General features: G+C 55.0%; 2 protein-coding genes across 2 annotated transcripts; both read right to left on the bottom strand.

Annotated features, from left to right (window-relative positions):
- Positions 1-1723: 1723 nt before the first annotated feature.
- Positions 1724-5505, bottom strand: LOC34618169 (protein arginine N-methyltransferase 5). Its single transcript, XM_026336514.1, has 5 exons — positions 4964-5505; positions 4116-4764; positions 3798-3917; positions 2960-3556; positions 1724-2899 (listed from the first exon to the last, which is right to left on the bottom strand). Exons 1-5 carry the CDS (start codon positions 5503-5505, stop codon positions 1724-1726), a joined length of 3084 nt encoding a protein of 1027 aa, XP_026192299.1.
- Positions 5506-8025: 2520 nt separating this feature from the next.
- Positions 8026-10191, bottom strand: LOC34618170. Its single transcript, XM_026336515.1, has 5 exons — positions 10081-10191; positions 9657-9914; positions 8858-9047; positions 8461-8506; positions 8026-8221 (listed from the first exon to the last, which is right to left on the bottom strand). The coding sequence occupies exons 1-5, from the start codon at positions 10189-10191 to the stop codon at positions 8026-8028; spliced, it is 801 nt and encodes a 266-aa protein (XP_026192300.1).
- Positions 10192-11833: the final 1642 nt, after the last annotated feature.

Here is an 11833-nt window from a genome sequence, read left to right on the forward strand (position 1 = left end):
GAAGTGCAAAGCAAAAGCACATTTTGGTTTCCTCAACAAGGCTCACGTCATAGATGGTGAGCGCTCAGAGTCGAAGCCGAGAACAAGGTGAGGCAGAATTTTTCATGCGGGCGGCTCAGCAGAGCACGTAGAGAAAACAGTTTTGAGTGTGTATCCTGTCTGAATGGTCCTGCACAATAGCTTTACTTGAGAATTCCTGTGAATTCTTAGCCGGGGAACAGCACAGTGGGCAAATATCAAAAGAAAATTTTGTGGATCTGCTGAATAATGATGCGCTGCCAGCAGGCTGGCCACTTGATGATAGCCGGGCACATCGCATTTGGCTAAATCAGGCCAGCTCCCAACGATATTCCACGGTATCAGAAGATTCGATAGCATGGAGGGAAGGCATTGCTGCAGGCAGGTATTTTTTTTGAAAAGAGACTGAGTGCAGCAATCGTCCAATGCGTTTGGGTATAATCTGGTATTGATGACGAAAAACGACGGAAGGTGGCTCATGTGCACTAATTTCAATCCCCTGGTAAAGATTACTGTGATGCAAACGTTTCCAATGCCTTGCGTTGGCGGTTTACTTGCCATGCTACACGGATCACCAGTCTGTCTACTCGTCATTTGATCTCCCAGACCTATTCATACAGACCTCCAGTCACCCTAATGACAAGCACACGACGGCGTCCACACTCACACTCGCAAACCCAAGTATATCCGTATGTGTTTGGACATTTCAGTGCGCCCGTTTAATGCAGCGGCCGCTACGGCAAGCCTATTGATGATGCCCTAAATTTACTCAAATTGCAGGCTATTGGGCAGGGGGCACCAGTGTAAAAAAAATTGAGAAATCAAATCCGATCAAAATCTTTGTGTGATGCTTTGAAGACTGATGAGCAATCTGGACATTAAAAAGACTCCGATGTAAAGATCACCGACATTTTTCACGCCCCAATTACATTGCATGAACTCTTTTCCCGCACTAGATACCGTGCTCGGTTCGGGCGAAGCGGCCAAACAAGACAACTAGCAATGGTTTGGATGGGTTCGCTTCCTCTTAGCGCTGTAAGCATTCAGTCTGGCCAATTTGAACTCAGCAACATATAGCTCACACGCATCCAACACTGCTTCTCTTATCGCATCGAGACTACTGACTCGGCAGCAGATATAGCAGATACAAACAGCCATACTAAACGCTACTCGATTCCGTACTAACTCGCGTTTGAATGAGATCTCGCGTAGTCGAAATCACCGAAGTGCAGCTTGGCCCGATACACACCCAGAAAATGCCCAAAAGAATCACATCAGTTTGGAGTTGCGGCCCGGCCGCTACCCGAGACAAAGGGCATTTTTGCCAGCGGGCATTCCACCGCAACAAGCGGCAGGCACCTGCGTGCTGGCTCCGCGCTAGGAACAGAGGGGGCAGCAGAGAAAAAGCATCTGATATAGGAACCTAGCGGCGGTGTGACGTGCGCGAAGCCGCCCAGCAATCTAGCGTAAGACTTCCTGATCTCCCTCTTCTGGAGGTGCTGCGGCGCGCACTGTGGGGCTGACCGCTAAACGAACGACTCGGAGAGACAATATACAAAGCATCAGACAGATGACGGGGAGACGGAAGGCTCTGGTGGACAAGCTGAGACACGCGGATAGCTCGTGCGGCAGAAGGGGGAAAGGTGATACAAAGGAAGGAGACACAACAGCGGTATGGCTCCGCCCTCACCCCCCGCGCCCTTGCTCACTTCCCCATAAAGTAGCAGACGCCATTTAGATTTTGGATGGGCGTCGCGACGGGAGACATGACAGCCCTTTCGAACCAGACCCTGTGGTTATCGCTCTTGCGTGTGATAGCCAGCACCAGCTCTTGCTGTTTGCGCAGTGGCAGCGGCTGCCGCAGCAGCAGCAGCGCAGGAAACCACGAGACCATATCTTTTGTGCAGCAGCGGGGGTCTATGGAAAGGGACACATCTCTGTAAAGGCAGCAGAAGAAATAACCCAAGAAGCCGTGCACTGTGCAGTCGCTCTTGAGGGACCACTGCAGCAGGCATACTCGATCTGAGGGGTCGCCCTGTGCCCCGGCGGCTCCTGTTGTTACAGCAGTACTGGACAGGCAAAAGGGAGACGCAAAGTCTACTCCACACCGTTCTGCTTCTGCATTGGCGGCTGGCGCTGCTGCATCGCCCTCTGCGGTGGTCTCTGCTGCTGGCGTTCCGAGGATGTACTCTGTAAATGCGTGCATGCGCTTGGCAGCAGCAGACGTGGCGAAGGGTGCTACCAATGGGTTTGGGTGCTGAAACGCGAAGCACGAGCGAGGCCCTTCCCTTGAAGGCCTGAAGATGCCGTGGGGATAGACCACGAACATGGCGTCTAGCTGATGCGTATCGCCATAGGCAGCGGCTGCAGCGGCATGCAGCAGCGGACACGAGACAGGCTCAAGGGAAGAAACATACGCCGCTGGGATGGAGATGCCTTCAGCCTTCAGCAGCAGCTGCTGTGCGCCGTCTATACACTCCGGCGATAACTCATTGTCTCCCAAAGACCCCAACAGCTCGGAGACCATAATGTCGCAGCGGGCGCTCCCCGCGGGTGGAAGCGGTGCGGCTGTTACAGCTCCCTTCCCAATCGCCGCAGCACGTGCTGCAGCCCGAGCTACCGCTGCTGCAGTTTCTGGCTTCCTAATGTCGCCAGCCACAACGGCAACCTGCCGCCAAGCAGCGCATGCATCGTGCTGCTGCCGATCCATGAGCGCGTACAGCGCCTGCGGATTCTTCTCGATTGCGGCTACAAAATAGAAACAAGGCGGCACACCGACTTTGCGCAGCGCGTCCAACGCTGCCTGCACCAAAGGCCCCCTACCAGCACCCACCACATAGACTGCGATTCGGGGCCAGTCATCGCTGCCCTCCTGCACTTCCTGCTGCTGTTGGTCCAGTGCAGAAGAAGAGGTCAATGTGGACGGGCGAATAGCGGCTGCCTCTGCTGCCCTGATTGCTCTTGCTGCTGCCCTGAGGTGGGCGTGCATCTCTGCTGGAGGGCGGTACCCTAAGTACTCTGCTTCGCTTCCAAAGCGAACATCCTTAAGGAAGGCGAGGCACGAGAAACGGCCCATCGCCGTCTTGTATTGCGGGGAGTCTTCGATCAGCGGCGCCGCGTCAGATGCCGCTGCTTCTGACTTCGCTGCAGCCGTACGAATGCCGTTGCTTTGACGGCTGCTCTGGCGCTGCCGTTGTCGCTGCTGCCGCTGCAGCAGCGGGAAGTTGGCCTCTGAGATGTACAGGCAATTAGGATTGTTCAAGGCAGTCGTGATGCCATAAGGATTCTTGCAGGGCTGCTGCTGCTGCTGGCGCTGTGGTTGCTGCTCATCGTCGCTGCTGTTGCTGCTTCTGCTGAGGCTGCGGCTGCTGCTGCCGCAAGGTGACCTCTGGCTCCTCCTCCGCTTCCCCACGGGCTTGCCTCGGCGCTGTGCTTGCTGTTGCTCCTGGTGGATGTCGTCCAGACCCAAGAGATCAATCAGGCGGCGATAAATAGCTTGCGAATAGAGCCTGTACTTAGTCGCATCGCGTTCAAAGACCTGAACGCACACCCTCGTTCAGCCTTTCGTGGGGGCGTGTGGCAGTGCTTGCCTCCATGGAATTTTCAGCAGCCGCTCGTCGGCAGTAGCGGAGGCAGCCTCTCGCTACAAGGGAACAAGAGAGATAGAGAGACTCTGCTGGACAGAAGATGCGTGGGGAGAGGCGGCGAGGGAGCACAAGCACGCAAGGTTAAGGCACTCTTACAGGAGACCAGGGGCAAAGGCTTCCCCATAGACATACCTCGTAGCTGCACGCGTTTAAGTCATCTGCCAAAGGTTGCATGGGGATTTGGAGGGTGTTGCGATGGCCTCTAGAGAAGAGCAGAGACGGCGGCAGAGGAGGGAGCATTTGGAAGGACTGCTGAATGCATCGCACGAATGGCAGCAGCTCTTTGTAAACACAAAGCCTGCTGCCGTTGTTGTCGCTGCTGCTTTGACTGCTGCTGTTGCTGTTCACACCAAAGCTGCTGCCAAGGCTGCTGAGCTTTGCCAGCCACCCGACTTCATTGTTGGAGCTGTTGGTGATGCCGCTGTTGCTTAGGAGGTCCTTGTGCTCTACAACAGCTCGCTTCGACTGGAGAGCACCAACACCAGCTGCAGTTGCTGCTGCTTCTGCCTCTGATTTTGGTGTTGACGCCGCTGTCTCTGCTTCCGCCTCACGGTCGTCAATAAGGACTAGACGCACCCGAAGCTCTGCACAGCGGAGTAGGAAGGTGAGATGCTGCCGCAGAAGCGTCACATCTGGCTGTTGCTGCAGCTGCATGAAAATGCTTGTGGGAATCAAGACACACCGCAGAGGTTCTGCTAGCCATCTCTGCAGCACGAGCTCCGAGGGAAGGTCTTCTGTCAGCTGCAGAGCCACGCCCAGGTGAATAGACACTCCAACTGTCTGCTGCAGGAAGGACCATTGCTCCCAGGGGTCTAGCAGGTGCTCTTCTTCGTCATCGTCTCCCTGGTGTTGCTGCTGCTGCTTGCTGGCAGTGGAAGCTGCGGCAGTGGCAAAGCCCTCATTCAGCAAGGCGAGCTGCTGCAGCTCCTGCAAGACTGCCGCAGCCACTGCTGCTTCAGGTGTCTTTGCACCTAGAGCTAAAGCGTCGCGCCTTGCTGCTGCTGCCGCGGCTGCCGCGGCTGTTGGCTTGCTGTACTGCAGTGGGAGCCGTATCCAGAATGTTGGGGGCTGCAGCTGAGACAGCCACGCCTTAATGACTCTGCAGCAACACGAGCAGCCGCAGCAGCACGCAAACCCTCCTCACGAACAGACGTACAGCGCGCGAAGCGAGCCTGTCAGCAGGCATGGCTCAGTCGCAGAGGATTACACAGCTAGCAGTCTCAACAAATCCTTTTGGCATGGCAGACAGCAGCAGCAGCAAAGACCTCATAAGAGCGCCTGTCACAGCGCATACACACCTTGCCAAGAGAAGGGGTTTCCTAGTGGTTGGTGGTGGCAGAATGATGGCTTGTAGGTTTAGATGCGCAGCAAAGGAAATCTCAGCGTGCAATCGCCGCATATGAAAGCCGCTGCTGAGAAAGGGGGAGGTTGATGCGGCTGCGGCTAGCTGCAACAGCTGCTCTTCCTGCTCTGGCCCGTTATCAAACTCCTGCTGCTGCTGCTGCTGCTGCTGTTGCTGTTGTTGGTCTGCCTGCCTTTGCAGCATCTCACTCGCTGCTGCGAAGCTATCGGTGTACAGGCGTCCTAGACGTTCGTGAATCTTGGCAGCGGGAAGGTCCTCCTGCGCTTCCAATTGTTGCTGCAGTTGCTCCAGTTGAAGCTGCTGCTCCTGTTGCTGCCTCGGCGACTTGGCATCAGACTTTGATTCCTGCTGCAGCATCAGTAATTTTTTTTGCAGCGACTCACGCCGAAGGAGCAGTTGCCGCCTCTTAAGGAACCTGTAAATGCGCTGGAGCCTCGCGGCGATACAGCTGCCTCCATACCTAGAATCGGCTGCCATCACGACGCTGGACTCCTCGTTGCTGCTGTCGTTGCTACTGCTGCAGTCTGGGTGTATCCAAATGGAGGTGCATCCGATGACAGAGCTGACCCAGTCTGCACAGCGCAGATGCAGATCGCTGAGACCTAGGGGTGTGAAGGAGGGGAAGGAAAAGCAGCCGCCTCCTAGCCAAGGATCGGCTGTTGCATCCAGCGTTGTTGCGACGGCGGATGCTTGTGCCTCTACCCTTGGCGCCGATGCTCCTGAAATTCGCGCGGAAACAGCCGATCTGGCCGCAGCAGCCGCCAGGCGCTCCAGTATATCCCCATTGGGGTCTGCAAGCGGCAGTAGCACAAAATCCAGGGGGAGAAATTGTTTCACACTGGCGATGAACTGAGCGATGTCCTCCACCTCTATGCTGCTGCGGTTGTTCCCCGTACACCCCGCGCACTCGCCGCAGCCGCTCCGATGCTGTTGCTGCAGCTGTGGCTGCTGCTGCTGCTTCGCAGGAAGAAGCCGCCGATTCAGGGAGAGCACCTTCCTGCGAGAAACGCGAATGCCCACGGGCTCAAGGCCGAGTAGCAGCTGGGTGGGCAAGGGCGATGTCTCAGGCATATGGAGGGGCATCTTCGAGCTGCTCTTGCTTCTACCTACACACGCTGCACGCGCATGCGTGTGCGCTGCTGCGCACGCGCGGCCGGAGGGGGTTTCGGCCGCGTGGGAGCGAGTAATAGCGTGCAGTCCGCTGCAGAACGTGCCAGAAAGGGTGGTCGTCCGTTAAAAGGGGGGAGGAGGGCAGTCGCTGTAGCTGCTTGCTTCGTGGATCGACAAGCAGGGCCCCTTGCATCGGCGGAGGGAAGGGCCGTGGGAGGAAAACTGTCCAATTCCCTGGTCTCGCGGAGCGCTGTCAGCAGAAAAAAATTGCTAAGAGATTAAGGCGAATAACCGGCCGAAAGTACGCAGAAAAAGACTCTGAGAGTTCTCAGTATGACCCCACCGTCCGTGCTGGGGGGTGGCCCCCTCTAAGACCCCGCCTGCCCCAGTGCCTGTCTCACTAGATTAAGGCCTCGTTCGCTGGCGCTACTTGCCACAGGTTCCTTCTTTTGCAAGCAGACTCTAGAGACGGAGACGGCTAATTCGGAGGGCGCGGTATGGCGGATTGGAAGGGAGGCCGTGGGCGCTGCACGCGGCAGGAGAGGAAGGGAGTCGTCGGCTCGAGACTCAACGCGCGCCTACTGAGCCAAGCTCAGAAAAAACACGATTTTCGCGTACTCCTTCTATTTTAGCATCGATTGTAGGCCTGCAGCTCATCCAAGCGATGAGTTCTGGGTCGGCATGGGGCACACGCCTTCGCATCACCACCACATTCATACTCCCACCAAAAATCCTCACCAAAATGGCAACTGGAAACCCCCGGTAGGGGCTGCGGCGGTGCAGCTGCTGTTGCTTCTTGCTGCGTAGCACGACGCCCTCTTTGAGCAGCTGTATTTCAATCCCGCGGCGCGTGCGCAGCGAGGAAGCAACGGGCAACACCACATGAAGGTAACTCAAAGAAAAAACCAAAAAAGCCGTTAGCCGTACAACCAGACTTACAAGGCTGGTGCAGCTTCATGCAGTGTAAACGTGCAGTCCAGTCAACTGTGAAAAGGCATTCTCAGGGGGTCATTGCAGTTCAGTACACTGCCGACACGCCTATGTGCGTACTGACTGCAGAACTAGGGCACTAGATGGGTAGCGCGCGTAATTTAGGCAAAAGCCTTATTAAAGCGCAGTCGCTACTTGGGCTTTTATACGTTTGGCGAGCCGTTGCTGCCGCGCTGGAGCATCGGTTTAGCTATATGAATCGCTATTCCGGCTAATTGCTACACAACTCAGCGTCGTGGACCATACTCTACGTGAAACTAAGACCCAACACTCGCAAAATTCAGAAATATTTCTTCCACTAACCGGAAATGCTGTCAGGAGTCAAAGCCCTTCGCGAGCCAATATAAGCCTCTCACTTGCGTGCCCAATTGGGTTAATTTACTAGGCGGCTACCTCGACAGAGGATCGCGCACAGCCAGCTGCTCACGCGGCTACCTAAATGGACCAACGGAAGAGCCCGCGCCGGCAAGCTTTTCATGCGGCTAGCCAGGCAGCCAAGGGAGCATACAACTGTAGGCAAGGATGGCTGTCTGACGGCCTCACCACACGTGGAGCTTGAGCGCTGGTGTGCATAGCTAGCTAGATGGCTAACCAGTTTATCAGGATTCTACGCAATCGCTTATATGTACACCGGCGAACAACACAAATAAAGCCAACTGGGGAGATGAAGAACTGCAGGATCGCCGGGCATTCGCAAACTCGGTGTCAAATATCATACTACCTGACTAAACTGACGTCGCGAGCTATCTCTATGGTGAGTGATCGTAGTTTGGAGACGAAAATGCCAACGACAACGGCCCTGCCGTTCACTACTGGGCCCCTGCTGCTCGCTGCGGCTAGTTCTGCGCGCTAGTCCGGGGGGGCACACATAGCAACCACTGCTGAACACATAGCTGCTTACGCCTGCGAATCGGATGCAGCGGAGAGCTGTTGCGACAGTGCATCTACACTGGTGGTTCTAGGGCTGCTTGGCTGTGCCAACGGCGTCCCCCCTGTGTGAAGGAAGAGAGAAGTATCCATATCTTTTACCCCCGAGGCAGATAGCTGCAGCACTTGGTCCCGGCCTCTCTCAAATACCTCCTCTATCCACGACCTTCGCAACACACAGCACCCCACACCGCGCTTCTGCCACCACGCGTGCTCTTGCAGTTGCTGCCGTTGTTGCAAAGAAGTTACCAGGCACGTACACCCCGGTAGCAGCCCACTAACCCAGCGCACAGGGCGCGTGCTCCATCTGTATCGAGAAGTCCGCACAGCCGTAACGACTCCAGCAGAACAAACAGGTTGGATTATTATGGCTTAGACATTGTTCGGGTCCTACAGTTGATGTACCTGAGGTCGGCATCGTCAATCTTCTTTAGTGAGCCACCTCCAGTCTCTGAATGCGGGCAGCAACACAGCAGGAGATGGCTAGGATAAGAAACAAGGCAACAAAAGGGGTAAGTTTTCTCCTTAGGCCTTGGAGATCCCGGTTGAAACGCTTCCCCGGGTGCAGGGATAGACGCCCTACCACAATTGTCGAATGATACGGGGATTGAGGCTTATTGAGCCAGTAAGACTAGTTGGTGGTAAATAGCGTTCGTGCGGAGTGAGTCTAGGCAGTGTGTGGCTTGGCGAGAGGCTCAGGGTGATAAACCTTTTTGTTCCGTTACACTGCACGCTAGAAACCATGGGCAAAAATCTGGAAGTAAGGATCTGGTGTATCATCTTGTGTGGAGTCTCTTAGTACCAAGAATCTCGAGTCGTCCTCTGCCGGCTTGTACAGTTTCAATCAGTTGCAGAGAGTCTTCAAGCTGCTTCCGTTGGCCACGGGAATCTGCTGCCTGCACCAAAAGGACATATGGCCACTTCTTGAGGGAGTACGTAGACGCTGAAGCGAAGAAGCTGCGATGGGCCTCTTGAGCAGGAAACAACAGCAGCTGCAACGCAAAGCACCGAGGCAGAAGGAAGAACACAGGTATGCAGTCACGCAGGGAGAGGAAGATTGTGTCCCTGAGCACCTAAATACTGGGCCTGCTGCTGCTAAATGGTGGCATTTGAGGCTAAGCAAGATCATCAAGGGGAATACAGAGAGGGCCTGCCGTAGGAGGTGAATCAATGAAGGCATAAAAAGAAGTTGGCGCGTACAGCGAACCATGCCAAAAGCCACAAGAAAAATTTACATATACATTGGCTCAACATCAGTGAATGAAGAAGCACGAAAGAAGCCACTTGGCACAGGGGGGGACACAGAGCTGGCAAAGAGCCAGAAGCACAAGGGCTGAGAGGCACCGAGCAACAAGGACGCGCCACGGTACTCCTTGCGGCTTCATCCTACCTGCAGCCCGCAACCGAGAATTTGAATGCCAGCATACGGCCCTAAACGACCATACTGACAGGGTCAGAGGCACGGGATAGAGAAGCCGAGAGAGCCGAGGGAGAAAAAGCAAGAAATCAGAAAGATGACACACCATACGCGCAGACCCGCAAAGAGGATGACAGGAGGGCAGGCAGAAAACGAAAGGGACGTCGAGATATGTGCAATGTACTAGCGGCAACTTGGGAATCGACATGTGAAACAGAACCACAGAGCCGAAGGAAGACGCCACGATCGCATTAGGGCGAAACATTGTGAAGGCCTTCATGGCGCGGTTGCGCGCTACAGAGAGCATCAGATGCGGAATGCCCAGAGATGCAAGAAACACCAACAAGGCGCCTAAAGCCAGCTGCAGCAGTACAAGAACCCAACACACTGCAAGAGCAACACCATCTGTACCCAAAGAATTGGGGGCCTGGGCATTTGCCAACTGCAGCAACAGGCAAAGCCGAAACCATGAACCCAACAACAGCAGCAGCCGCTGCAGCACCAGCAATGTGCAAAAGAGTGCCGCTGAGCCAAGTATAATGGTGTCGAGCTAGAAGCAGCAACCGTAAGACACGACAACAATAACCAGGACGGCGATACTGCCTTACCGAGACACCCGTAACGACGCCTCCGATCCAAGGAGCAGCCGCAATCCAGCATAGTCTGACACAATCGACAACACCACAAATACGGAAGTCCCATAACAAAGTGTAGCTCATAGACCGAGCTCCTTAATGCACCAGCAACAGAATGAGCGGCTTCAGCAGCACCCGCACGAGCACAGAGATGCTACAAACACAAGGATGACTGGCAGCAGCAGCCGCCGTTCCTGTCACACATGAATACATCCAACTATGCACTAAGAGATGCATGTCCATTGCGGCAGCAAATGCAACTCCAGAAACGCAAAAAGGAACAACCTGCCCATAGACGCATGCGTTACGATCCTACTTACATAATGGACGCAAGGAGACCGAGGAGAATAAACCCAACGGTGAGTGAAGAGAAAAAGACGACTTCCCTGAGCAGCAGCTCAGATGTATAGGCACCTCCTCGTGTGTTGCTGTACCCGTACAACCGGCGCAACTGCCGTGCAAGTGTACTGCGGGGGCCCGCATCGATGCTGGGGTAGCAAATCAGCACAGAAAACCAACGGGAGAAAAAGCATGGCATCAGATCCTTCGTAAACAATTCAGGTACGAGAATCGCAGCAGTGATACCCAAGGTTTGTTGAATAGTTAGGTCGTAGGGTCACTACTCCCTCTGCACAGCATCAGGAGCAGAAGCAGAGGGAGAAGCAGAAACAGCCATCACAATGGCATCCCACCCATGGAGGTGAAGGATCCTCAACGGTTTAAAGTCATGGCCCTCCTCCAGAAGCTGTGCTGTGGTTTTCTTCATTTGCTGCACCTGCTCCTATTCTCGTCGATGGAATTCTGGGAATTGTACAAAAACACCACCAGACACCGACCCAAATGCCACGACCTTCGTCGCTGTGACTCTCGCTGTCGTAGCACTCCTTTGGTTTGCTGCTTCGCTTCTTCTAGCTCCTGCTGTTGCTGCTGCTGCTGCCGCTCGTGCCGCCGAGACACATACAGCCGGCGCTCCTACTTCTGTGTTGGTGCTTTGGTCTGCGCTTGATTCTGTGTGCGCTGTGCCTGTGCTTGTTTCTGCAGGCAGTTGTGATAAGGGGTCCTTCACAGAATGTGCAGCTGCCAGCGCTGCAGCTGCTCCTCCTCTGCCGGCTGAAGTATGGCTGCGGCTGCTCCTGGTGGCTCTGCTGCTCCAAGCAGGTTCAGGAAAATCTCTCAGCTTGCCAGGATACTAAAGATGTAGTCCCAATACTAACAAATCTAGTGTTGTCGCTGTAATGTGCAGCTGGGGGCTACCCCTCGACCGGGGGAGAAGTGTGTTCATGAACCCTTTCAGGGTTGCGCCGACGAGGTGGCGATGTTCTTGCAGAATTCACTGGCTGGTGCTGGGAAGGCTAGAGAAGGCGGAAATCTTGGAGTCTCGCGATGCTTGCAAGTACTGCCCGTCCTGGAGCAGCTACTGCCCGAAGACCTGCGACCATGATTGGTGTGGCAAATTTAGACATTGGCCCCATGGAACGAGTTTAAGCTCCACTAAAAACGGAGGCAAATTAAACTCCGTAGGGACAGAGTTCCTTAAGGCTGCTGCTCCCGGCGCCGCTGCTGCAGCTGCTTCAGAGCAGACGCGGACTGCCCTAGGATGTCGCTTTGGGCTCCTGTTTTGCGCTTCCTCTCGAAAAACACTTGCGATTCTGCCTCCTTTGGTAGTTTCTGAGCCTTTAAATATGAATTCTAGCGACAGAAGCCGTATAGAAGCTCGCTACGCAGG

The sequence above is a fragment of the Cyclospora cayetanensis genome, unplaced genomic scaffold, assembly GCF_002999335.1.
Source record: "Cyclospora cayetanensis isolate NF1_C8 unplaced genomic scaffold, CcayRef3 CcayRef3_contig_130, whole genome shotgun sequence".
In the NCBI taxonomy this organism is placed as follows: domain Eukaryota; phylum Apicomplexa; class Conoidasida; order Eucoccidiorida; family Eimeriidae; genus Cyclospora; species Cyclospora cayetanensis.

What these genes read in the sequence shown, in the direction of transcription:
- LOC34618169 (XM_026336514.1), bottom strand. Translation starts at nt 5,505, where the DNA reads ATGGCAGCCGATTCTAGGTATGGAGGCAGCTGTATCGCCGCGAGGCTC. An exon ending in TCCAGTCGAAGCGAGCTGTT is followed by an intron (nt 3,918 to 4,115) that starts GTAGAGCACAAG and finishes CGATGCATTCAG; the next exon opens with CAGTCCTTCCAAATGCTCCC. An exon ending in TAAACGCGTGCAGCTACGAG is followed by an intron (nt 3,557 to 3,797) that starts GTATGTCTATGG and finishes GTGTGCGTTCAG; the next exon opens with GTCTTTGAACGCGATGCGAC.
- LOC34618170 (XM_026336515.1), bottom strand. Translation starts at nt 10,191, where the DNA reads ATGAGCTACACTTTGTTATGGGACTTCCGTATTTGTGGTGTTGTCGAT. An exon ending in GCGTCGTTACGGGTGTCTCG is followed by an intron (nt 9,915 to 10,080) that starts GTAAGGCAGTAT and finishes CTGTTGCTGCAG; the next exon opens with TTGGCAAATGCCCAGGCCCC. An exon ending in CGATTCCCAAGTTGCCGCTA is followed by an intron (nt 9,048 to 9,656) that starts GTACATTGCACA and finishes TTTGCGTTGCAG; the next exon opens with CTGCTGTTGTTTCCTGCTCA.